The 24,440-nt window shown below is 41.2% G+C and overlaps 1 protein-coding gene across 1 annotated transcript in view; it reads left to right on the forward strand.

Annotated features, from left to right (window-relative positions):
- The window catches only part of GPA33 (glycoprotein A33), a 41,213-nt gene extending 17,031 nt beyond the window's left edge, over nucleotides 1-24,182 (forward strand). Inside the window, exons 4-6 of the mRNA XM_081489289.1 lie at nucleotides 22,254-22,373; nucleotides 23,072-23,204; nucleotides 23,592-24,182. Of these exons, the coding sequence (XP_081345415.1) occupies nucleotides 22,254-22,373; nucleotides 23,072-23,204; nucleotides 23,592-23,730 (392 nt within the window). The 3' untranslated portion in view covers nucleotides 23,731-24,182. The remainder of the gene's footprint in view (nucleotides 1-22,253; nucleotides 22,374-23,071; nucleotides 23,205-23,591) is intronic.
- The last annotated feature ends 258 nt before the right edge of the window (nucleotides 24,183-24,440 follow it).

Raw genomic sequence — 24,440 nt, forward strand, 5'->3', positions numbered from 1 at the left:
AAGAATACTGGAGTGGGCTGCCATTTCCTTCTCCAGGGGATCTTCCTGATCCAGGGACCGAAACTGTGTCTCTTACATCTCCTGCATTGGCAGGCAGATTCTTTACCACTGACCCACCTGTCAGTGAAGCTAATAGAGGGTAACAAGATGGGAAATTCTGTCATAGTTTGTATCTAGTGGTGCTAGAATAGAACCACTTGAAGGTTTCTTCAAGGAGGGGGCACTTGAACAGGCAGGAGAGCATGGTGGTTAGGAGCATGCATGGTCTTCAATCCTGGCTTGTTAGCTGTGTTACCTTGGCAAGTTAGTCTCTCTGTGCCTTCATTTGTACATCTGTAAAATGGGCATAAAATTATTATTTATTTCATAGGGATATTGTGAAGTTTTGTTTTTTGTTTTTTTTGGCTTCTCTTTGCAGCATGTGAGATCTTAGTTCCTCATGGGAGTGTGGAGTTAGGGAAGTCCTATTGTGAAGTTTAAATAAAAGTACATATAAAGTACTGAGACCAAGTGCCTGGTGGAATGATTAGCTGTTATCTGAGCTGGTTCCTTAAGAATGAGTAGGCTAAGCATGGAGAAAGCTTAGGAACTGTGCATGCAGAAAGGATGGGAGGTACCATTGAAGAGAAGCTGAGATGAGAGATGATGTAGGGCCTGTGTATTGGACTAGGGAGGCTGGCCTCTGCCCTGTAGGATGTGGGGACCCTACTCACAGCTCTCCTATCTCCATCAGGAAAGATTCCTCTGCTTGTTAGAAGCCAAAGCTCAGTTTTTCAATGATCCAAAAACATGAGGGCAATAAAAGAGGTTAAATGGATATCGCTTAGTTACTTCGGAAAAGATTTATTCTGCCTTTAGTTAAGAATTAACCAGAGTCAGAATTGGGATTTGACAGTGACCGAAAAAAGCATCTGGATGGTGATGTGGGTTGGGTGTTGTTCTTGAAGACTTCGGCTCTGCCTTGCCTCATGGAGCCCTAGAGAGTCTATTGTGTCATCTTCCGTGGGTCAGTTGAAACCTATTTATGACTTTTAAAATATTTTAAAACAATCCACAGTGGGAACTCTGGGGAGCAGAGTTCCTCAACCCTTCTACATCTAAAGAGAGAATTCTCAGCATTAGAGACTGTTTCCTTTAACTTAGATCGGCAGGAGTAAGCCAGCAGTAAAAGGACAGGGAATCTGGAATCAACAAATGAGGGTTTGAGTTCTGGCTTCTTCTGTCACTCGTAGCCTCTCAGACCCTTAGTATCTTCATCTGCAAGATTGGGATGATCGTCATACAGCCTTCCCCAAAGACTGTGGAGAGGGTAAGAGGAGATCACGTGTGTGAGCTCTCTGAACAGCCTTCTAAACCCTGTCAGGCAGCTGAGTTTCATGCACTGAAGGAGTAGGAATCTGGACACCAAGGAAGGAGGGAGAAGTAATCCTAGGGGCGGGAGCATTTTAGGGGAGGATGTTCTGAAGTGTGGGCTTCCCAGGTGGTTCAGTGATAAAAGAACCCACCTGCCGATGCAAGAGATGCAGGAGACTCAGGTTTGGTCCCTGGGTCAGGAAGATCCCCTGGAGGAGGAAATGGCAACCCACTCCAGTATTCTTGCCTGGATAATCCCATGGACAGAGGAGGTGGGTGGGTTACAGTTCATGGAGTCACAAAGAGTTGGACACGACTGGGCACACACCCACACACATTCTGAAGGGTGGGCATGGACGTTGCTCCCAGCAGCCAGGGAAGATCTTGAAGGCAGCTTGAGCTTGTTGACAAACCATGGGATCAGGGAGATGGTGGGGTAGGAGGCAGAAAAGTTAAACCTTGTCAATTTGACATCAATGTCTCTTACTGACCTGGGCTGCTCTGGAGGGAAACCTTTCTCTAGCTGCAGCAGAAGGAATGTGGAAACCCTACTGTCCTTGTGTTCCCCTTCTTGACCACGAGGTGTCATTGCAGAAGAAACATTCATTTTAGCCAGATTTCAAGAACTATTGGGTACCTTCCAGAGGAAAAGGGACTTGGGAGCTCCAAATCAGAATCAAAACAGGTCTTGTGGCAATGTGTGTGCATTGGGTAACCCATGAGTAGCTTCTAATGTCCATTGTTTATTTTGAGAAACTGGTGAAGGAAAGTGCTGACTGTGGCCTAGGCTGCCACATATTCCCTACCCTAAACAAGGCCAGGAGCTCCAAGCTGGGCTCTGATAAATGGGAAGAGCCTGGCAAGAGTCTGAGGTTTTCCACCTTGATCTGTCTGCAATGTGCTAGGTACATTTAACACATAGACTGAGTTTCATGTTCTAAAATAGTGAGACTCTGTTAAGAGCTAAACACCCCTGAAACATGTCCAGGTTCATAGAATATTTCTCAGAATGGTTTTGTGTTTCTTCAAGAAGCCTCTTAAAAATATAAAAATGCAATTGGTTTAGAAAACGAGGCCATTAATACCATAACCCCATGTTAGAGGTGTCCAGTGCTCATTAGCACATCAGAAACTCTAACTCATGCTGAACTTGCTTTGGTCATAAACCCTTTCTTACTATCATATATTAATATGACATGTAAACAGTGTTCCAGAAAAATTGCCAAGGTATGAAATTCTACGATAGAAGGAATAGCATGTTATAGAGAATGAGTAACCAGAGACTATCATGCTGAGTTTCAGGGGATGAATCTAGAGAAAGTATATATGAAAGGATTGGAAGAAAATAATCTCGAATCAAACTGCTATTATTTCCAGCTGGTGAGATTATGAATGATTTTTATTTTGTTCTCTGCTCTTCATAGAGGCCTCCTCAGACCCTTCTGATGAGATTAAGATCTAGTAGGGTTCCCATTATGAACTCTAATCACTCTGTAATCACCATTGCTTTATGTCTGTTCTCCCTTATACACACCAAAGGATAGGGACCCTCTTCATCTTGTTTTGAACTGATGTGATGAGCATAGCAAGATTTTCTAGATTAGACTAAATTGAAGTAATAATTTTATGTCATGAATTCTGGTATATTATGTACATACTATAGTAATGAGCATAATGTAATATATGTATAAGTTTTTATAATGAGCATCCATTGCTTGTGTAATATATCTTCTCCTTTCTTTTAAAAAATTTTTATTTTATACTGGAGTATAGTTGATTTAAAATGTGTTAGTTTCAGAATGATTCAGTTATACATATACCTATATCTATTCTTTTTCAGGTTCTTTTCTTATTTAAGTTATTGGGCTATACTGTAGGTTTTTGTTGACTATCTTATATATAGTAGTGTGTGTATATTAATCTCAGCCTCCTAATTTATCCCTTCCCTTACTTTTCCCCTTTGATAACCATGTTTGTTTTCTAAATCTGTGAGTCTGTTTTGTTTTGTAAATAAGTTCCCCTTGTATCATTTTATTAGATTCCACATATAAGTGGACTTCCCTGGTGGCTCAGACGGTAAAGCGTCTGCCTACAATGTGGGAGACCCAGTTTCAATCCCTGGGTAGGGAAGATCTCCTGGAGAAGGAAATGGCAACCCACTCCAGTATTCTTGTCTGGAAAATCCCATGGACAGAGGAGCCTGGTAGGATACAGTCCATGGGGTTGCAAAGAGTTGGACTTCACTTTCACTTTCTTTCACATATAAGTGATATCACATGATATCTTTCTCTGACTTATTACACTTAGTATGATAATCTCTAAACCCATCTGTTTTGCCACAAATGGCATTATTTCACTCGTTTTATGGCTGAGTAATTGTATATATGTACCACTTCTTCTTTATCTGTTCATCTGTTGATGGACATTTAGGTTGTTTTCATGTCTTGGCTGTTGTACACAGTGCACAGTAAACACTGGGGTGCATCTATATTTTCAAAGTATGGTGTTCTCTAGATGTATGCCCAGGAGTGGCATTGCTGGATCATATGGTAGCTCTATTCTTGAACAGTATTCTGCACTGTTCTCCATAGTGGCTGTACCAATTTGCATTCCCACTAATAGTGTAGGAGGGTTCCCTTTTTTGCATACACTCTCCAGCATTTATTGTTTGTAGGATTATTGATGATGACCATTCTGGCCAGGTGAGGTGATACCTCTTTGTAGTTTTAACTTGCCTTTCTCTAATAGTTACTAATGTTGAGCATCTTTGAGTTAATGATGTGCTTTTTGGCCATCTGTATATCTTCTTTAGAGAAATGTCTATTTATATTTTCTGCACATTTTTTGATTGGATTGTGTGTTATTTTGATATTGAGTTACATGAGCTGTTTATATATTTTGGCGATTAATCCCTTGTTGGTCACACTGTCTGCAAATATTTTCTCCCATCCTGTGTGTTGTTTTTTCATTTTGTTTATGGTTTCCTTTGCTGTGCAAAGGTTTTTAAATTTAATTAGGTCCCATTTTTTAATTTTTTTATTTTTATTACTCTATGAGGTAGCTCCAAAATTATTACGATTTATATCATTGAGTGTTCTGCCTATGTTTTTCTCTAAAAGTTGTATACTACCTGGTCTTACATTGATATCTTTAATCCACTTTAAGTTTGTTTTTGTGTGTGGTGTTAGTGCATGCATGCTAAGTCACTTCTGCTGCTGCTGCTACTGCTGCTAAGTCGCTTCAGTCGTGTCCGCCTCTGTGCGACCCCATAGACGGCAGTCCACCAGGCTCCGCCGTCCCTAGGATTCTCCAGGCAAGAATACTGGAGTGGGTTGCCATTTCCTTCTCCAGTGCATGAAAGTGAAGTCGCCCAGTCGTGTTCGACTCTTAGCGACCCCATGGACTGTAGCCCACCAGGCTCCTCTATCCATGGGATTTTCAAATAAGTCACTTCAGTCATGTCCAACTCTTTGCGACCCTGTGGACTGTAGCCCACCAGGCTCTTCTGTCCGTGGGATTCTCCAGGCAAGAATACTGGAGTGAGTTGCCATACCCTCCTCCAGGGGATCTTCCTGACCCAGGGATCGAACCTGCATCTCCTGTGGCTCCTGCATTGCAGGCGGATTCTTTACCACTGAGCCACCAGGGAAGCCCGGTGTGTAGTGTTAGAGAATGTTCTAATTTCATTCTTCACATGCAGCTGTCCAGTTTCCCCATCACTGCTTATTGAAGAAATCATCTTTTATCCATTGTATTGATATTATTCTTGCCTCCTTTGTTGTAGATTAATTGGCCAAACATGTGTAGGTTTATTTCTAGGCTTTCTATCCCATTCCATTGACTTATATTTCTGTTTTTGTGCCAGAACAATACTGATTTGATTACTGTAACTTTGTTGTATAGTCTGAAGTCAGGGAGCCTGATTCCTCTAGATCTGCATTTTTTTTCCCTCAAAATTTCTTTTGCTATTACAGGTCTTTTGTTTCTATACAAATTAAAAACTGTTTTTGTTTTAAATCAGCAAAAAAAAAAAAAGCCATTGGCTTGGATAGTGTAGTCATTTTGATAGTATTGATTTCTCCAATCCAGAAACAGTGTGTATCTTTCCATCTGTGTCATCTTTGATATCTTTCATCCATGTCTATAGTTTTCAGAGTACAGGTTTTTTGTCTCCTTAGGTAGGTTTTTCCTAAGTATTTTATTCTTTTTGATGTAATGGTAAATGGGATTGTTTCCTTAATTTCTCTTTCTGATCTTTCATTGTTAGTGCATAGAAGTGTATTTCTGTGTATTAATTTTGTATCTGGCAACTTTACCAAATTCTTGATGCAATCTAGTCATTTTCTGGTCTCACTTCTTTTCCAATTTGGATTCCTTTTTTTTTTTCCTTCTCTTATTGCTGTGACTAGGACTTCTGAAACTATGTTGAACAAAGGACATCCTTGTCCTATTTCTGATCTTAGGGGAAATGCTGTCAGCTTTTTCATCACTGAGTGTAATGTTAGCTGTGGGTGTGTCATACATGGCCTTTATTATGTTGAGGTAGTTTCTATATATCCTACTTTCTGGAGTTCTTTTCAATCATAAATAGGTGTTGAATTTTGTCAAAAGGTTTCTATTTTTTCTTTTCTGCATCTATTGAGATGATCATATGTTTTTTATTCTTCAATATGTTAGTGCATTATATCACACTAAGTTGATTAACTTGCAGGTATTGAAAAAGCCCTTCATCCATGGGATAAACCCCACTGGATCATGGTATATGATCCTTTTAATATATTGTTGGACTTGTTTGAGTAGTATTTTGTTGAGGAATTTTGCATCTATATTCATCAGTGATATTGGCCTGTAATTTTCTTTTTTGTAGTATCTTTGTCTGGTTTTGATATCTAGGTGATGATGGCCTCAAAGAAGGAGTTTGAGAGTGTTCCTTCCTCTGTAATTTTTGCAAGAGTTTCAGAAGGATAGGTGTTAAATCTTTCCTATATGTAAGTACCAAGTACTAATGGATGACACAACTGGAACTCTGGTTAACTCTTCTCTAAATGTTAGATAGATTAGCCTATGAAGCCATCTGGTTCTAGATTTTTATTAGTTGAGAGGTTTTAAATCACAGTTTAAATTTCAGTACTTGTGATTAGTTCATATTTTGTATTCTTCTCAGTTCAGTCTTGGGAGATTATACCTTTCTAAAATTTGACCAATTCTTCCAGATTGTCCATTTTATTGTTGTATAGTTGCTTGTAGTAGTCCCTTATGATCCTTTCTATTTCTGTGGTGTCCATTGTAACTTTTCATTTCCAAGTTTATTGATTTGAGTCCTCTCCTGTTTTTTCTTGATGAATCTGGCTAAACATTTATCAATTTTGTTTATCTTCTTGAAGAACCAGCTTTTAGTTTCATTGATATTTTCTGTTGTTTTCTTTGTCTCTATTTCATTTCTTTCTGCTCTGATCTTTATGATTTCTTTCCTTCTGATAACTTTGGGTTTTGTCTGTTCTTCTTTCTCTAGTTGTTTTAGGTGTAAGGTTAGGTTGTTTATTTGAGATTTTTCTTATTTTCTGAGATAAGATTGTACTGCTATAAACTTCCCTCTTAGAACTACTTTTGTTGCATCCCATAGGTTTTGAATCATTATTTTTATATTTTCATTTCCCTCTAGGTATTTAAAAAAATTTTTTCTTTGATTTCTTCAGTGATTCATTTGTTGTTTAGTGGCATATTGTTTAGCCTCCATGTGTTTGTGTTTTTCAGTTTTTTTTTTTTCTTGTAGTTGATTTCTAATATTATAGCATTGTGGTCAGAAAAGATGCTTGATATATTTTCAATTTTCTTAAATTTACCAAGACTTGCTTTGTGGCCCAGCATGTGATTTATCCTGAAGAATGTGTACTTGAGAAGAATGTATATTCTGCTGCTTTTGGATGGACTACTCTATAAATATCTATTAAGTCTATCTGGTTTAATATTTCATTTAATGTCTGTGTTTCCTTATCAATTTTCTTTTTTTAAAAAATCCTTTTGACCATATCACACAGCATGTGGGATCTTAGTTTCCTGACCAGGGACCAAACCTGTGCCCCCTGCATTGAAAGTGTGGAGTCTTAACCACTGGACCACTAAGGAAGTCTGTCCTTATTGATTTTCTGTCTGTATTATCTGTCCAATGATGTAAGTGGGGGTGTTAAAGTTCCCACTGTTATTGTATTACTGTCGATTTCTCCTTTTATGTCAGTTATCATTTGTTTTATATATTGAGGTGTTCCTATGTTGGGTGCATATATAGTTATAATTGTTATGTCTTCTTCTTGGATTAATCCTTTGATCATTGCATAATGTCCTTCTTTGTCTCTTATAACAGCCTTTATTTTAAAGTCTATTTTGTCTGATATGAGTCCTGCTACTTCAGATTTTGATTTCCATTTTCATGGAATACCCTTTATCATACCCTCACTTTCAATTTGTGTGGGTCCCTGGATCTGAAGTGGGTTTCTTCTAGACAGTGTATATATGAGTCTCGTTTTTGTATCCATTCAGTCAGTCTATATCCCTTGATTGGAACATTTAATCTATTTACATTTAAGGTAATTATTGATATGTATTTTCTTATTCCCATTTTGTTAATTGTTTTGGGTTTGTTTTTGTAGGTTTTTTTTCTTCCTTTCTCTTCTGTTTTCTTGTAATTTGATGACAAACTTTAGTGTTATTTTTGGATTCCCTTTTCTTATTTTGTATGTGTATCTATTGTTTATTTTTGGTTTGCAGTTAGCATGAGGTTTTGAAATAACAGTCTATATATATATATATATATGCAAGATTGTTCTGAGTTCTGGTCTTTTGATTTCAAATGTATATTCCACGTGCTGCATTTGTCCTCTCCTCTTCTCATGATTGCTGGTTTCTTTTTGTTGTTGTTGTTCTAATTTCATTTTTTTAAGATTAATTTATTTATTTTAATTGGAGGCTGATTACTTTACAATATTGTAGTGGTTTTTGCCATACATTGACATGGATCTGCCACGGGTGTACGTGTGTTCCCCATCCTGAACTCCCCTCCCACCTTCCTCCCCATCCCATCCCTCTGGGTCATCCCAGCACACCAGCCCCGAGCACTCGGTCTCATGCATCAAATCTGGATTGGTGATCTGTTTCACATATGATAATATACATGTTTCAACACTACCTTCTCAAATTGTCGCACCCTCGACTTCTCCCACAGGGTCCAAAAGACTGTTCTATATCTGTGTTTCTTTTGTTGTCTCGCATATAGGGATATCGTTACTATCTTTGTTTTTCTTTCTGGCTTACATCACTCTGTATAATAGGCTCCAGTTTTGTCCACTTCATTAGAACAGATTCAAATGTATTCTTTTTAATGGCTGAGTAATATTTCATTGTGTATATGTACCACAGCTTCCTTATCCATTCGTCTGCTGATGGACATCTAGGTTGCTCCCATATCCTGGCTACTATAAACAGTGCTGCGATGAATATTGGGGTACACGTGTCTCTTTCAATTCTGGTTTCCTTGGTGTGTATGCCCAGCACTGGGATTGCTGGGTCATGTGGCAGTTCTATTTCCAGTATTTTAAGGAATCTCCACACTGTTCTCCATAGTGGCTGTACTAGTTTGCATTCTCACCAACAGTGTAAGAGGGCTCCCTTTTCTCCATACCCTCTCCAGCATTTATTGTTTGTAGACTTTTGGATAGCAGCCATTCTGACTGGTGTGAAATGGTACCTCATTGTGATTTTGGTTTGCATTTCTCTGATAATGAATGATGTTGAGAATCTTTTCATGTGTTTGTTAGCCATCTGTATGTCTTCTTTGAAGAAATGTCTGTTTAGTTCTTTGGCCCATTTTTTGATTGGGTCCTTTATTTTTCTGGAATTCAGCTGCAGGAGTTGCTAGTATATTTATGAGATTAATTCTTTGTCAGTTGCTTCATTGCTATTATTTTCTCCCATTCCAAAGGCTGTCTTTTCACCTTGCTTATAGTTTCCTTTGTTGTGCATAAGCTTTTAATTTTAATTAGGTCCCATTTGTTTATTTTTGCTTTCATTTCCAAAATTCTGGGAGGTGGGTCATAGAGGATCCTGCTGTGATTTATGTCGGAGAGTGTTTTGCCTATGTTTTCCTCTAGGAGTTTTGTAGTTTCTGGTCTTGCTTTTAGATCTTTAATCCATTTTGACTTTATTTTTGTGTGTGGTGTTAGAAAGTGTTCTAGTTTCATTCTTTTGCAAATGGTTGACCAGTTTTCCCAGCAACACTAGTTAAAGAGATTGTCTTTTCTCCATTGTGTATTCTTGCCTACTTTGTTGAAGATAAGGTGTCCATAGGTGTGTGGATTTATCTCTGGGCTTTCTATTTGGTTCCATTGATCTATATTTCTGTCTTTGTGCCAGTACCATACTGTCTTGATGTCTGTAGCTTTGTAGTAGAGCCTGAAGTCAGGCAGGTTGATTCCTCCTGTTCCATTCTTCTTTCTCAAGATTGCTTTGGCTATTCAAGGTTTTTTGGTATTTCCATACAAATTGTGAAATTATTTCTTCTAGTTCTGTGAAAAATACCGTTGGTAGCTTGATAGGGATTGCATTGAATCTATAGATTTCTTTGAGTAGTATACTCATTTTCACTATATTGATTCTTCCAATCCATGAACATGGTATATTTCTCCATCTATTTGTGTCCTCTTTCTTTCATCAGTGTTTCAGAGTTTTCTGTATATAGGTCCTTTGTTTCTTTAGGTAGATATATTCCTAAGTATTTTATTCATATTGTTGCAATGGTGAATGGAATTGTTTCCTTAATTTCTCTTTCTGTTTTCTCATTGTTAGTGTATAGGAATGCCAGGGATTTCAGTGTGTTAATTTTATATCCTGCAACTTTACTATATTCATTGATTAGCTCTAGTAATTTTCTGGTGGAGTCTTTAGGGTTTTCTATGTAGAGGATCATGTCATCTGCAAACAGCACGAGTTTTACTTCTTCTTTTCCAATCTGGATTCCTTTTATTTCTTTTTCTGCTCTGATTGCTGTGGCCAAAACTTCCAAAACTATGTTGAATAGTAGTAGTGAGAGTGGGCACCCTTGTCTTGTTTCTGACTTTAGGGGAAATGCTTTCGATTTTTCACCATTGAAGATAATGTTTGCTGTGGGTTTGTCATATATAGCTTTTATTATGTTGAGGTATGTTCCTTCTATTCCTGCTTTCTGGAGGGTTATTATCATAAATGTTGAATTTTGTCAAAGGCTTTCTCTGCATCTATTGATGTAATAATATGATTTTTATCTTTCAATTTGTTAATGTTGTGTATTACATTGATTGATCTGCAGATATTGAAGAATCTTTGCATCCCTGGGGTAAAGCTGACTTGGTCATGATGTATGATCTTCTTAATACGTTGTTCGATTCTGTCTGCTAGAATTTTGTTAAGGATTTTTGCATCTATGTTCATCAGTGATATTGGCCTGTAGTTTTCTTTTTTTGTGGCATCTTTGTCTCGTTTTGGTATTAGGGTGATGGTGGCCTCATAGAATGAGTTTGGAAGTTTACCTTCCTCGGCAGTTTTCTGGAAGAGTTTGAGTAGGATAGGTGTTAGCTCTTCTCTAAATTTTTGGTAGAATTCAGCTGTGAAGCCATCTGGTCCTGGGCTTTTGTTTGCTGGAAGATTTCTGATTACAGTTTTGATTTCTGTGCATGTGATGGGTCTGTTAAGATTTTCTATTTCTTCCTAGTTTGGTTTTGTATAGTTGTACTTTTCTAAGAATTTGTCCATTCCTTCCAAGTTGTCCATTTTAGTGGCATATAGTTGCTGATAGTAGTCTCTTAGGATCCTTTGTATTTCTATGTTGTCTGTTGTGATTTCTCCATTTTCATTTCTAATTTTGTTGATTTGATTCTTCTCCCTTTGTTTCTTGATGAGTCTGGTTACTGGTTTGTCTATTTGATTTATCCTCTCAAAGAACCAGCTTTTGGCTTTGCTGATTTTTGCTGTGGTCTCTTTTGTTTCTTTTGCATTTATTTCTGCCCTAATTTTTGAGATTTCTTTCCTTCTACTAACCCTGGGGTTCTTCATTTCTTCCTTTTCTAGTTGCTTTAGGTGTAGAGTTAGGTTATTTATTTGACTTTTTTCTTGTTTCTTGAGGTAAGCCTGTATTGCTATGAACCTTCCCCTTAGCACTGGTTTTACTGTGTCCCATAGGTTTTGGGTTGTTGTGTTTTCATTTTCATTCGTTTCTATGCATATTATGATTTATTTTTTGATTTCTTCTGTGATTTGTTGGTTATTCTGAAGCGTGTTCTTCAGCCTCCATATGTTGGAATTTTTAATAGTTTTTCTCCTGTAATTGACACCTAATCTTACTGCATTGTAGTCAGAAAAGATGCTTGGAATGGTTTCAATTTTTTTTAATTTACCAAGGCTAGATTTATGGCCCAGGACGTGATCTATCCTGGAGAAAGTTCCATGTGCACTTGAGAAAAAGGTGAAATTCATTGTTTTGGGATGAAATGTCCTATAGATACCAATTAAGTCTAACTGGTCTATTGTATCATTTAAAGTTTGTGTTTCCTTGTTGATTTTCTGTTTAGTTGATCTATCCATATGTGTGAGTGGGGTATTAAAGTCTCCCACTATTATTGTGTTATTGTTAATTTCCCCTTTCATACTTGTTAGCATTTGCCTTACATATTTGGTACTCGTATGTTGGGTGCATATATATTTATAATTGTTATATCTTCTTGAATTGATCCTTTGATCATTATGTAGTGTCCTTCTTTGTCTCTTTTCACAGCGTTTATCTTAAAGTCTATTTTATCTGATATGAGTATTGCTACTCCTGCTTTCTTTTGGTCTCTGTGAAGAATATCTTTTTCCAGCCCTTCTGTTTCAGTCTGTATGTGTCCCTTGTTTTGAGATGAGTCTCTTATAGACAACATATATAGGGGTCTTGTTTTTGTATCCATTCAGCCAGTCTTTATCTTTTGGTTGGAGCATTCAGCCCATTTACATTTAAGGTAGTTATTGATAAGTATGAGCCCATTGCCATTTACTTTATTGTTTTGGGTTCAAGTTTACACACCGTTACTGTGTTTCCTGTCTAGAGAAGATGCTTTAGCATTTTGTTGGAGAGCTGGTTTTGTGGTGCTGAATTCTCTCAGGTTTTGCTTGTCTGTAAAGCTTTTGAATTCTCCTTCATATTTGAATGATATCCTTGCTGGATACAGTAATCTGGGTTGTAGGTTTTTCTCTTTCATCACTTTAAGTATGTCCTGCCATTCCCTTCTGGCCTGAAGAGTTTCTATTGAAAGATCAGCTGTTGTCCTTATGGGAATCCCCTTGTGTGTTATTTGTTGTTTTTCCTTGCTACTTTTAATATTTGTTCTTTGTGTTTGATCTTTGTCAATTTGATTAATATGTGTCTTGGGGTGTTTCGCCTTGGGTTTATACTGTTTGGGACTCTCTGGCTTTCGTGGACTTGGGTGGCTATTTCCTTCCCTATTTTAGGGAAGTTTTCAACTATTATCTCCTCGAGTATTTTCTCATGGTCTTTCTTTTTGTCTTCTTCTTCTGGGACTCCTATGATTCGAATGTTGGGGTGTTTAACATTGTCCCAGAGGTCTCTGCTGTTGTCTTCATTTCTTTTAATTCTATTTTCTTTTTTCCTCTCTGCTTCATTTATTTCTACCATTCTATCTTCTACTTCAGCTATCCTATCTTCTGCCTCTGTCATTCTACTGTTGGTTCCCTCCAAAGTGTTTTTGATCTCATTTATTGCATTATTCATTATATATTGACTCTTTTTTATTTCTTCTAAGTCCTTGTTAAACATTTCTTGCATCTTCTCAATCCTTGTCTCCAGAGTATTTATCTGCAACTCCATTTTGTTTTCAAGATTTTGGATCATTTTCACTATCATTATTCTGAATTCTTTTTCAGGTAGATTCCCTATCTCTTCCTCTTTTGTTTGGTTTTTGGGCATTTATCCTGTTCCTTTTCCTGCTGAGTACTTCTCTGTCTTTTCATCTTGTTTAGATTGCTGTGTTTGGGGTGGCCTTTCCTTATTCTGGCAGTTTGTGGTTCCTCTTTATTGTGGAAGTTCCTTGCTGTGGATGGGGTTGGATGGGTGGCTTGTCAAGGTTTCCTGGTTAGGGAAGCTTGTGTCAGTGTTATGGTGGGTGGAGCTGGATTTTTTTCTCTCTGTAGTGCAATGAAGTGTCCAGTAGTGAGTTTTGAGATGTCTGTGGGTTTGGTGTGACGTTGGGCAGCCTGTATATTGAAGCTCAGGGCTATGTCCCTGCATTGCTGGAGAATTTGCATGGTATATCTTACTCTGTAACTTATTGGCTCTTGGGTTGTGCTTGGTTTCAGTGTTGGTATGGAGGCTTTTGGATGAGCTCTTATCAATTAATGTTCCCTGGTGTCAGGAGTTCTCTGGTATTATCAGGTTTTGAACTTAAGCCTCCTGCTTCTGGTTTACAGTCTTATCTTACAGTAACCTCAAGACTTCTCCATCTACACAGCACCGATGATAAAACATATAGGTTAATGATGAAAAGTTTCTTTACAGTGAGGGACACACGGAGAGGTTCACGGAGTTACATGGAGAAGAGAAGAGAGAGGAGGGAGATAGAAGTGACCAGGAGGAGAAGAGGGGGAATCAAAAGGGGAGAGAGCAAGCTATCCAGTAATCAATTCCTTATGTGCTCTCCACGGTCTGGACCCCTCCGAGTTGTTCACAGAGTTACACAGAGAAGAGAAGAGGGAGGAAGGAGACCAAGGTGGCCAGGAGGAGAAAAGGGGGGAAAAAAGGAGAGAGACAGATCTAGCCAGTAATCAGTTCCCTAAAGTGTTCTCCACAGCCTGGAACACACAAAGAGATTCACAGAGTTGGGTAGAGAAGCGAAGAGGGAGGGAGGAGATAGAGGCGACCTGGTGGAGAAAAAGGAGAGTCCAAAGGGGGAGACAGCAATCAAGCCAGTAATCTCACTCCCAGGTAAAAATGGGTACTGAAGATTGGGTTCTTAAAGGTACAAAATTGATAACAAATACCAAAAGGCAAAGATTAAAAATCTAGAGTAGAGGTTAGATTCTCAAAAATACAATATTAAAAAGACAAAATGAAGTCACAAAAATTATAAAATATATATATGAAGTTTGTTTTAAAAATAGAGTCTTTTTTTTGCAAGGTAATACTAGGTTATAAAAATGAAAATTAAAGGAGTAATAGAATACTTAAAAATAAAATATTTTAAAAAATGATAATAGTAAAAATATATCTAGGAATTTCTCTGGAGTTGTTGTGCATAGTGGAGGAGTCGGTTCATTTTCAGATAGTTCCTTGATTCAGCTTATACATCTCAAGATCTGTAGGCCCCTTCCAATGTAGTCAGTGCTAACTACACGGGTTTTAATCTGTTGCACCTGTCATTTCCATAGAGGTTCCCTCGGTTTATTTTAGCTTCTTCTGTTTGCTGGTCTCTTCAGTGTCTAATTTCTACCCTGACACAGGGGGGTGATGGTGGTCACTTTTTTAGGCTCACTGGTTTGTCGTGCTGTGGGGAGGGAGGAACACTGCACACAAATATCACTGCTGTGTGTGGGGAGTGCTCGCAGTGTTTGAGCCACACTGGGTTTGCCCCCGCTCATGGCATGTGTGCTTTCATGGTCTACACTTCTCAGGCTCTAGGTTGCTCTGCCAGGAACTGTCTGAGGTGGGCCCTCGGTTGTGTGCACTTTCCAGGTGTAAGCCGCTCAGGTTCAGGTTCTCAAGTACTCCCCAAAGGCGCAGACTCGGTTGGGCCTGCGTTTTGTGCCCTTCCCTGGTCTGAGCAGCTCAGGTGACCAGGTGCTTGGTGAGCGCAGTCACCCCCAGGTGAGGGGTGTGTCTTATCGCCTCCCCCATCCTAGCTGCTAAGTTTTCTGGGTGTACCACAGGTGCACCTTCTCAGGTGTGCCGTGTGTCTCTTCTGGGGAGCTGATCTCTGACTGTGACTCTCCTGGTGGATGTCAACCATCCAGAATCCCAAGAAGTCTTGGTTAGCAATGGAGCCTGTTTGCAGTTTGGTAGAGGATGTCTCTCTGGGGCCGCGATTGCCCCCTTCCAGCTCTGGCTGCCTCCACCTGCTTGTCTCCAGTGGGGGATGGGCCGGTCCACAGCCTACTAGCTCTCTTCTGGTGTTTGCTCAGTCCTTTTGTTCTGTGAGCCAGCCTGGCAGTGCCTCAGGTTAGGGCTTTTCGCAGAATAGTTCTCTCTCTCTCTCTCTTTTTTTTTCCCTCTCTGGCTATCCCAGTCTGGGTTGCTATCTCACATTAGTTCCCTCAGACTGCCCTCGGGGCATTCAGGCCCGGTTCTTACCCTAAGCAATACAGCCTGCACCTCCCTGTCCAGCCCCCTCTTGCTAGTGGCATATGCAAGGGTCTGGGCTGTTTCTCTGCTGGGAGTTGCTGTTAGGCTCGTAATCTGTGGGTTTTAATTACTTATTTATTTATTTGTCCTCCTGGTTATGTTGCCCTCTGAGATTCTAAGACTTGCCATAGACCCAAGACTCGCCACAGACCCCCCGGGTGAGAGTGTTTCCTGGTGTTTGGAAACTTCTCTCTTTTTTAAGACTCCCTTCCGGGGAGGGATCTCCATCCCTACCTCTTTTGTCTCTCTTTTTGTCTTTCATATTTTGTCCTGCCTCCTTTTGAAGACAATGGGCTGCCTTTGTGGGTGCCTAATGTCCTCTGCCCGCATTCAGAAGTTGTTTTGTGGAATTTGCTCAGTGTTCAAATGTTCTTTCGATGAATTTGTGGGGGAGAAAGTGGTCTCCCCGTCCTATTCCTCTGCCATCTTAGGACCACCTCCCTGGTTTCTATATCATATTTGTGTGTGGATGATTTCCTACCTTTACTGTTTATTTGCCTTTACTTATAAGCTTTCCCATGTGTAATTTTCTTGTGCCTTTTTCTTTTCCACCTAGAGAAGTTCCTTTAGGATTTGTGGTAAAGCTGGTTTAGTTGTACTGAATTGTCTTAGCTTTTGTTGGTCTGTAAAACTTTTGATTTTTCCATTGATTCTGAACAAGAGCCTTCTTGGGTAGAGTATTCTTCATTGTAGATTTGCTCCCCCTCCCCTTTTTTTCTTTTAGCCACACCATGCAGCATGCAGGATCTTAGTTCCCTGACCAGGGATCAAGCCCATGCCCCTATATTTGGAGCATGGAGTCTTAAATACTGGACTACCAAGCAAGTCCTTGTTTTTCCTTTTTATCACTTTAAATATATTGTGCCACTCTCTTCTGGCATGCTGTTTCTCTTGAAAAATCAGCTGAAAACCTTAATTGAATTCCCTTGTATGTTATTTTTTGCTTTTCCCTGTTGCTTTTAACACTTTTTCTTTGTCTTTAATTTTTGTCAATTTGGTTAATATGTGTTCTTGACATGTTCTTCATTGAGTTTATTCTATATAGGACTCTCTGTATTTCCTGGACTTGGGTCAGGTTTCCTTTCCCATGTTAGGGAGTTTTTCAGCTTTTGTCTCTTCCAGTATTTTCTCAGGGCTTTTCTCTCTCTCTTTTCCTTCTGGGACCCCTATAATGTGAATATTAATGTGTTTAATGTTGTCCCATAACTCCTCATTTCTTCTCATTCTTTTTGTTTATTGTGGTGTGCCATAGTGACTTTCAGCATTCTGTCTTCCAGCTTCCCCATCTGTGCTTTCATTCTTTTTCTGAGGTCTTGGGTCATCTTTACTGTCATTATTCTGTATTCTTTTTTGCATAGATTTCCTATCTCCACTGCATTTAATCTTCTTAAGGGGTTTTATCTTGTTTCTTCATCTGGAACATATGCTTCTGGCCATCGCATTTTGTCTAACTTTCTGATCTCCATTTCACAAGCTGCAGGTCTGTAGTTCCTCTTGCTTCTGGAGTCTGCTCCCTTGTTTGTGAGGCTCTCCTAGAGGCTTGTGCAGGCTTCCTGGTGGGAGGGACTGGTGCCTGCCCATTCGTGGGTGGAGCTGGGTCTTACCCCTCTGGTGGGCAGAACCGCATCAAGGGCTGTGTTTAGAGCGGGCTGTGGGGTCAGGAAGACTTTAGGCAGCCTCTCTGCTGATGGGTGGGGCTGTGTTCCTTCCTTGTTTGTTGTTTGGCCTGAGGCATCTCAGCACTGGAGCTGTTGGGTGGGACAGGTCAAAATGGCAGCCTCCAGGAGAGATCACACCATAGATTACACCTCCGTACCTCTGCCTCCAGTGTTTTTGTCTCCACAGTGGCCACAACCACCCCCTGCCTTCCCTGTAGACTCTACAAAACCAGCAAATACTTCTGGCTCAGGCTCCTATGAAGTCACTGCTTTTCCCCTGGGTCCCAGTGCATATAAAACCTTGAGTGCACCCTCCAACTCAACAGAGTTGAATTTCTGTTTTCCACAGTTTTGTGGAGTTTCTGTGATCAAGCCCTACTGGCCTTCAAAACCAAATGCTTTGAGGAGTCCCTCACTCAATGCCAGACCCCCAGACTGGGTAGCCTGATGTGAGGCTCAGATTTCTCACTTCTGTGAGAGAACCTCTGTGATATAATTATTTACCAGTTTGTGGGTTGCTCACCTGGTGGGTATGGGATTTGATTGGGCATATTGTGAATGTGCCCTTCCTACCATCTTATTTGGCTTCCTCTTTGTCTTTGGATGTAGAGTATCTTTTTTGGTTCCAGTCTTTTTTGTCAGTGGTTGTCTCAGCAGTTAGATATGATTCTGGTATTTTTGTGGGAGGAATTGAGCTCTAGTCCTTCTACTCTGCCATCCTGTCTCCAAACAGAAGCCAAAGTTCTTTAATAACCATAGATGTGGACATGTGGGTAATCCTTCGGGTGTGTCTTCTCAGACAAATTCACATAAAATATGTGTCTGTACTTGGTAGTTCCACAGGCACAGCAGTCAGATTGGTTTGTCGGTCACCCCATCAAATGTGTAATCTTGTTCACAAAGTTTCTTGGTCAGAGAGGCCTCATTTTGAAAATAAATGATGCATTTCTATATGATGCTAGCCTTTAAAACCACACAGCCTGTTCTTGCAGCCATTCGTGCAAGTGGCACTGTCAAGAACACCAAGATTCATGTTCTCTTTCATGGGGTGCTTTCTGAGACCACACTGGGGCAATTACTCATAACTGTGCTTCTTCTTCATCTATGATCTGGAACGTCCTGGCATGGTCTTTCTCCTTATCACCCTCTCTGTTCTCTTTTCTATATTTTTTTAAAGAAAGTTGTCAAATGTTCTTGGGAATTCTAGACCTAAAAATGAATTTTTGTTACCTTTTTGTCATTTCTTATTTTTATGACCCTGGGGAAGTCACTTAACTTCTCCAAGACTCCAGTTACCTCTAGGGCACTGGAGATTGAAATATTTGTTCCATCCACAATACAAGATTGTTAGAAAAATCAGAGGACATCACATTTGAGAAGTATAGTGAGTAGCACATTCAGACAAGAAAAATTCACACTGAGATACAATCTTGCAACAGAGTAGAGCTGGGCAGGGAAAGGACTGGCCACCAGGGGAACTAGCAAGAGGTAAAGCTGGATTACTATGAATGGAGGTTCGTGACATTGTACAGGAGACAGGGATCAAGACCATCCCCAAGAGAAAGAAATGCAAAAAAGCAAAATGGCTGTCTGAGGAGGACTTATAAATAGGTGTGAAAAGACGAGAAGGAAAAGGCAAAAGAGAAAAGGAAGAATATTCCCATTTGAATGCAGAGTTCCAAAGAATAGCAAGGAGAGATAAGAAAGCCTTCCTCAGTGATCAATACAAAGAAATAGAGGAAAACAATAGAATGGGAAAGACTAGCGATCTCTTCAAGAAAATTAGAGATACCAAGGGAACATTTCATGCAAAGATGGGCTTGATAAAGGACAAAAATGGTATGGACCTAACAGAAGCAGAAGATATTCAGAAGAGGTGGGAAGAATACACTGAAGAACTATACAAAAAAGATCTTCACGACCCAGATAATGACGATGGTGTGATCACTCACCTAGAACCAGACATCCTGGAATGTGAAGTCAAGTGAGCCTTAGGAAGCATCACTATGAGCAAAGTTAGTGGAGGTGATGGAATTCCAATTGAGCTATTTCAAATCCTAAAAGATGATGCTCTGAAAGTGCTACACTCAATATGCCAGCAAATTTGGAAAACTCAGCAGTGGCCACAGGACTGGAAAAGGTCAGTTTTCATTCCAATCCCAAAGAAAGGCAGTGCTAAAGAATGCTCAAACCACCACAAAATTGCATTCATCTAATACACTAGTAAAGTAATGTTCAAAATTCTCCAAGCCAGGCTTCAATAGTATGTGAACAGTGAACTTCTAGATGTTCAAGCTGGTTTTAGAAAAGGCAGAGGAACCAGAGATCAAATTGCCAACATCCACTGGATCCTCAAAAAAGCAAGAGAGTTCCAGAAAAGCATCTGCTTTATTGACTATGCCAAAGCCTTTGACTATGTGGATCACAATAAACTGTGGAAAATTCTGAAAGAGATGGGAATACCAGCCCACCTGACCTGCCTCTTGAGAAATCTGTATGCAGGTCAGGAAGCAACAGTTAGAACTGGACATGGAACAGACTGGTTCCAAATAGGCAAAAGAGTACATCAAGGCTGTATATTGTCATCCTGCCTATTTAACTTATATGCAGAGTACATCATGAGAAATGCTGGACTGGATGAAGCACAAGCTGGAATCAAGATTACTGGGAGAAATATCAATAACCTCAGATATGCAGATAACACCACCCTTATGGCAAAAAGGAAAGAAGAACTAACGAGCCTCTTGATGAAAGAGAAAGAGGAGAGTGAAACAGTTGGCTTAAAGCTCAACGTTCAGAAAACTGAGATTATGGCCTTAGGTCCCATCACTTCATGGCAAATAGATGGAGAAACAGTGGCACACTTTCTATTTTGGTGCTCCAAAATCACTGCAGATGGTGACTGCAGCCATGAAATTAAAAGATGCTTACTCCTTAGAAGAAAGGTATGACCAACCTCGACAGCATGTTAAATAGCAGAGACATTACTTTGCCAACAAAGGTCAGTCTAGTCAAAGCTATGGTTTTTCCAGTAGTCATGTGTGGATATGAGAGTTGGACTATAAAGAAAGCTGAGCACTGAAGAACTGATGCTTTTGAACTGTGGTGTTGGAGAAGACTCTTGAGAGTCCCTTGGACTACAAGGAGATCCAACCAGTCCATCCTAAAGGAGATCAGTTCTGGGTGTTCAATGGAAGGACTGATGTTGAAGCTGAAACTCCAATACTTTGGCCACCTGATGTTAAGAGCTGACTCATTTGAAAAGACCCTGATGTTCGGAAAGGTTGAAGGCGGGAGGAGGGGACGACAGAGGATGAGATGGTTGGATGGCATCACTGAGTCAATGGACATGCATATGAGTAAACTCCAGGAGTTGGTGATGGATAGGGAGGCCTGGGGTGCTGCAGTCCATGGGGTCACAAAATGTCAGACACAACTGAACGACTGAACTGAACTAAACCGAAAGCTGGATTGTCAAGGCCAGATCTGTAACATCACGTCTGTATTAAGAAACTTGGACTTATTATTGAAGATGAGGGACTGCCTCTGAAATGTCACTCAGATCCTAGTTGCAATTTAGAATATCTCCTTCGGAGGAAGTGTAACCCACCTGGTGACAGCAGGGGAGGCTGGCTCTGCAGCAAATTAATGGACAAAGGTCTGTAGCTCTTCTCTCATAAGAGTGGTTATGACACAGCATCAATGAGGATGTGTATGTGTGCTGAATTGCTTCAGTTGTGTCCAACTGTTGGCGATCTCATGGACTGTAGCCTGCCAGGCTTCTCTGTCCATGAAATTCTCCAGGCAAGAATACTGGATGGGTTGCTGTGCTCTCCTCCAGGGGATCTTCCCGACCCAGGGATCAAACAAACCACATCTCTTATGTCTGTTGCAATGGCAGGGGGCTTCTTTACCGCTAGCACCACCAGGAATGCCCATCATTGAGGATAGGATATGTAAATTTGTCTAAACATTTATGCTTTATGCTTTAGCTCTCCCTTTCAAGGTGAAGACACTTGTAGGATCATAGATTTAGTAGAATGTCTTCTCATGAGGACATCTAGACCATTGCCCTGAATTTGGGAGGATCAGATACTTTCCCTCCCACTTCCAGATGAGATAACTACAGCTCACAGAAGTTAAATGGCTTACTTAAGTGGTAGAAAAGAAAGAGGAAGAGTCTAGACTGATTGTCTGCCTCCGCCCCCCCACCACACATACACATACATACACAAAACATACAAATACCACATACACTCACAAACACACCACTCATGGTAGAGAAATACAAAAGTCAGAGTCCTAGAGCTTTTAAAGCCTGCTTTCACATGAGTCTCAGCTGAGGAATTCTGTTTCTGAAGATCATAAAAGTGGTTATAATTATATGATCTAATCATAAAACTTTTCTATGTAATATATAATGCATATGATGTTTCCTAAGCATTTACATCAGGCATTTGATTGTGGGCTTATATTCATCTGTACTTTATTTCATGTTCACAATTACCCTATTGTGAAGGCACTATTAATTTATAAATAAACAGATTTAATGAAGCTAAGTTCCTTGCCCAGAATCACAAAATTAATGTGGCTTCAAACACACAGTTCCTGCCTGAATTCTAAGCACTTCAGAATTGTGCAGTCCACTTGGTTTAATCATCCTGCAGCCCTAGAGGTGGATATTTTCTCCACATTACAGATGAGGCTCAGACATGTTCAGTGGCAATGCTTTTATCTACATAGGAGTTCAGGAGTCCACACTACTTCCTAGCTGTTTCTATTCTACTATGGTGGACTGTCTCCTCAGCCTGACTCTTCTTCCTTCTCAGTCACAGGACAGACCTTCTCTCTGAAGAACATCTCCACAGACATGTCGGGTTACTACATCTGCATCTCCAGCAATGAGGTGGGGACCGAGTCCTGCAACATCACTGTGGCTGTCAGACCTCGTAAGAACAGTTTGGGGGTGGAGGGAGAGAGGGAGGGTGAAGGCCAGAAGGTGACTGACTGGGGGTCCAAAGAGTCAGCTGACTGGGAGGGAAACTATGCAGCCTCTTTGGGGTCTCCCATTGGCAGGGTGGCTGATGACCACATGCTCCTGTCCCACACTCCTCTCATCTGGAGGCTAGACCAATTCCCTTTGTGGTTTGGAAATAGCACCTAAGGCTGGCTTCTGGAGACCTTAGTCCTACCCTTAGGGTTGCTCTGTGGGCATGAGGGAAGTGCTCAGACCTGGCTTCCACAGAGTCTGGACTCCATCATTTGGGGAGGGACACCTTGGAAATGAGCTAGAGTAGGAGCTACCATGACACCTGAGGGCTTTTTTGGAGCCTGAGTAGCTCAGATCTGTTGGCCATCTGGCCTTTTCTACACCTCCATCCTGAAAAGTATCCTCCAGCCTTGTCTGCTTACATTCCCACAAGGCCATGCCTTTCATGGAGTGCCACCAGAAGCTGTCAGCACTGCCCTTGGGCTGGGAAGACAGGCACCACTCAGAGCCTGGGAGGGACCACTTCTCACATCTGGGACACTGGCTGTTGTGGTTCCTCATCCCTGGCATGCTGACCCTGCATCTTGACTTGTGTTATGGGCTCGAGTTGGGAACTGCAGTTAGGGCTCACAGGACTTGCGGCTCTGTCTCTCCCAGCCTCCATGAACGTGGCTCTGTATGCGGGCATCGCTGGGGGCGTGGCTGCGGCTCTCGTCATCATCGGCATCATCATCTACTGCTGCTGCTGCCGGGACACCGGCAAGGCTAAGGACACCGAGGTCGCCCGGCCGTGAGTGCCAGGGGCAGCCTATTGGCAAGGGTCTAAGCAAATTAGGAAGATGTACCCCAGCTCTCACAGCCTCTTCCTCTCATAACGCCTCAGGGCGCAGCTGTTAACAATGAAAACAACTATTATCCATCCCATTTTATAGTTGAGAAAAGAGGAAATGATTCACCCAAATCCTAAAGTGACATTGCTATCTGGGACATGACTCCAGGGCCTGTGGTTCTCCAGTCTCTAATCCCAGGGCAGAGTTTCCTGTGGGTGTCCAGGGCTGCGTGTGGGGGCAAGCCTCTGTCACAGGCTGCTCTCTCCTCATAGCAAGCCCTAGACCCAACTCCCTCATTCCTGAGTGGGTGAGTGTGAACCCTTCCCCTCTGTCCTCAATGCCTGCAGGAATCGGGCAGCCTATCGGGAGCCACCAGAGCAGCTGACAGAGCTTTCCAGAAGACAAGAAGAGGAGGGCGAGGATGACTACAGGCATGAAGACCAGAGGGATGCCGGCCGAGAGACCCCTGACCAGGCTGGCCGATGATCTGGGCCTGCTGCAGGCTGGGGTCAGTGGAAGGATTAGGGGGTCATCCCCCTGCCTCCAGGCCTCTTATCTCCTTTCCAAACCCTACTTTTCTGACCCTTCATCCCGGTTATTGAGGGATGCTTCATTCCCCATGTTGGCTGCTGGAGGACTTGGCTTGGCCTAGCCAAAGAGATGTCACTTTTGACTGACCCTGCCAAGTGCCCTCCCCTTTGAAGTGACCCTCCTATTACAGCTCAGGGCCCTTCACCCTGGACTAGGCAGCAGCCTCCACTTCCCCATGACACTCCTGCTCCCCAGAGGTGATACTAGCCTCAGGAGGGCAGAAGTTGCCCTCCCCACTGTGTGCTCAGCACCCAGGGGAACAGCACCTGGCAGAGGTTTTGCATGCAATACATTTTTGTTGAATGAATGAAAGAATAAATGAGTACATAAAGCCTTTATTTATCCAACTTTGGTGTGAACTCCTTGCTTTGGACCCATGTTGGCCTGGCCTCAACTCCCTCTCCAGCTGCATCTCCCACAACTTTTCTGAACATTCCAGATGCTTCCTGCAAGGGCCACCCCAGCTCCCACTGCACACTCCCTCATGGGGCTTTGCTTTCTCCGTTTGGTTGGGAATGCCCATGAAACTCCCATCTCTGCCTGTCAAATCCTACCTGTCCCTCCAGGCCCGTCTCAAATCCAAGTGAACGCTATAACCCCATCCT

Source organism: Giraffa tippelskirchi, chromosome 5 (genome assembly GCF_054371585.1).
Source record: "Giraffa tippelskirchi isolate mGirTip1 chromosome 5, T2T-mGirTip1v1.2.pri, whole genome shotgun sequence".
Taxonomy (NCBI): domain Eukaryota; kingdom Metazoa; phylum Chordata; class Mammalia; order Artiodactyla; family Giraffidae; genus Giraffa; species Giraffa tippelskirchi.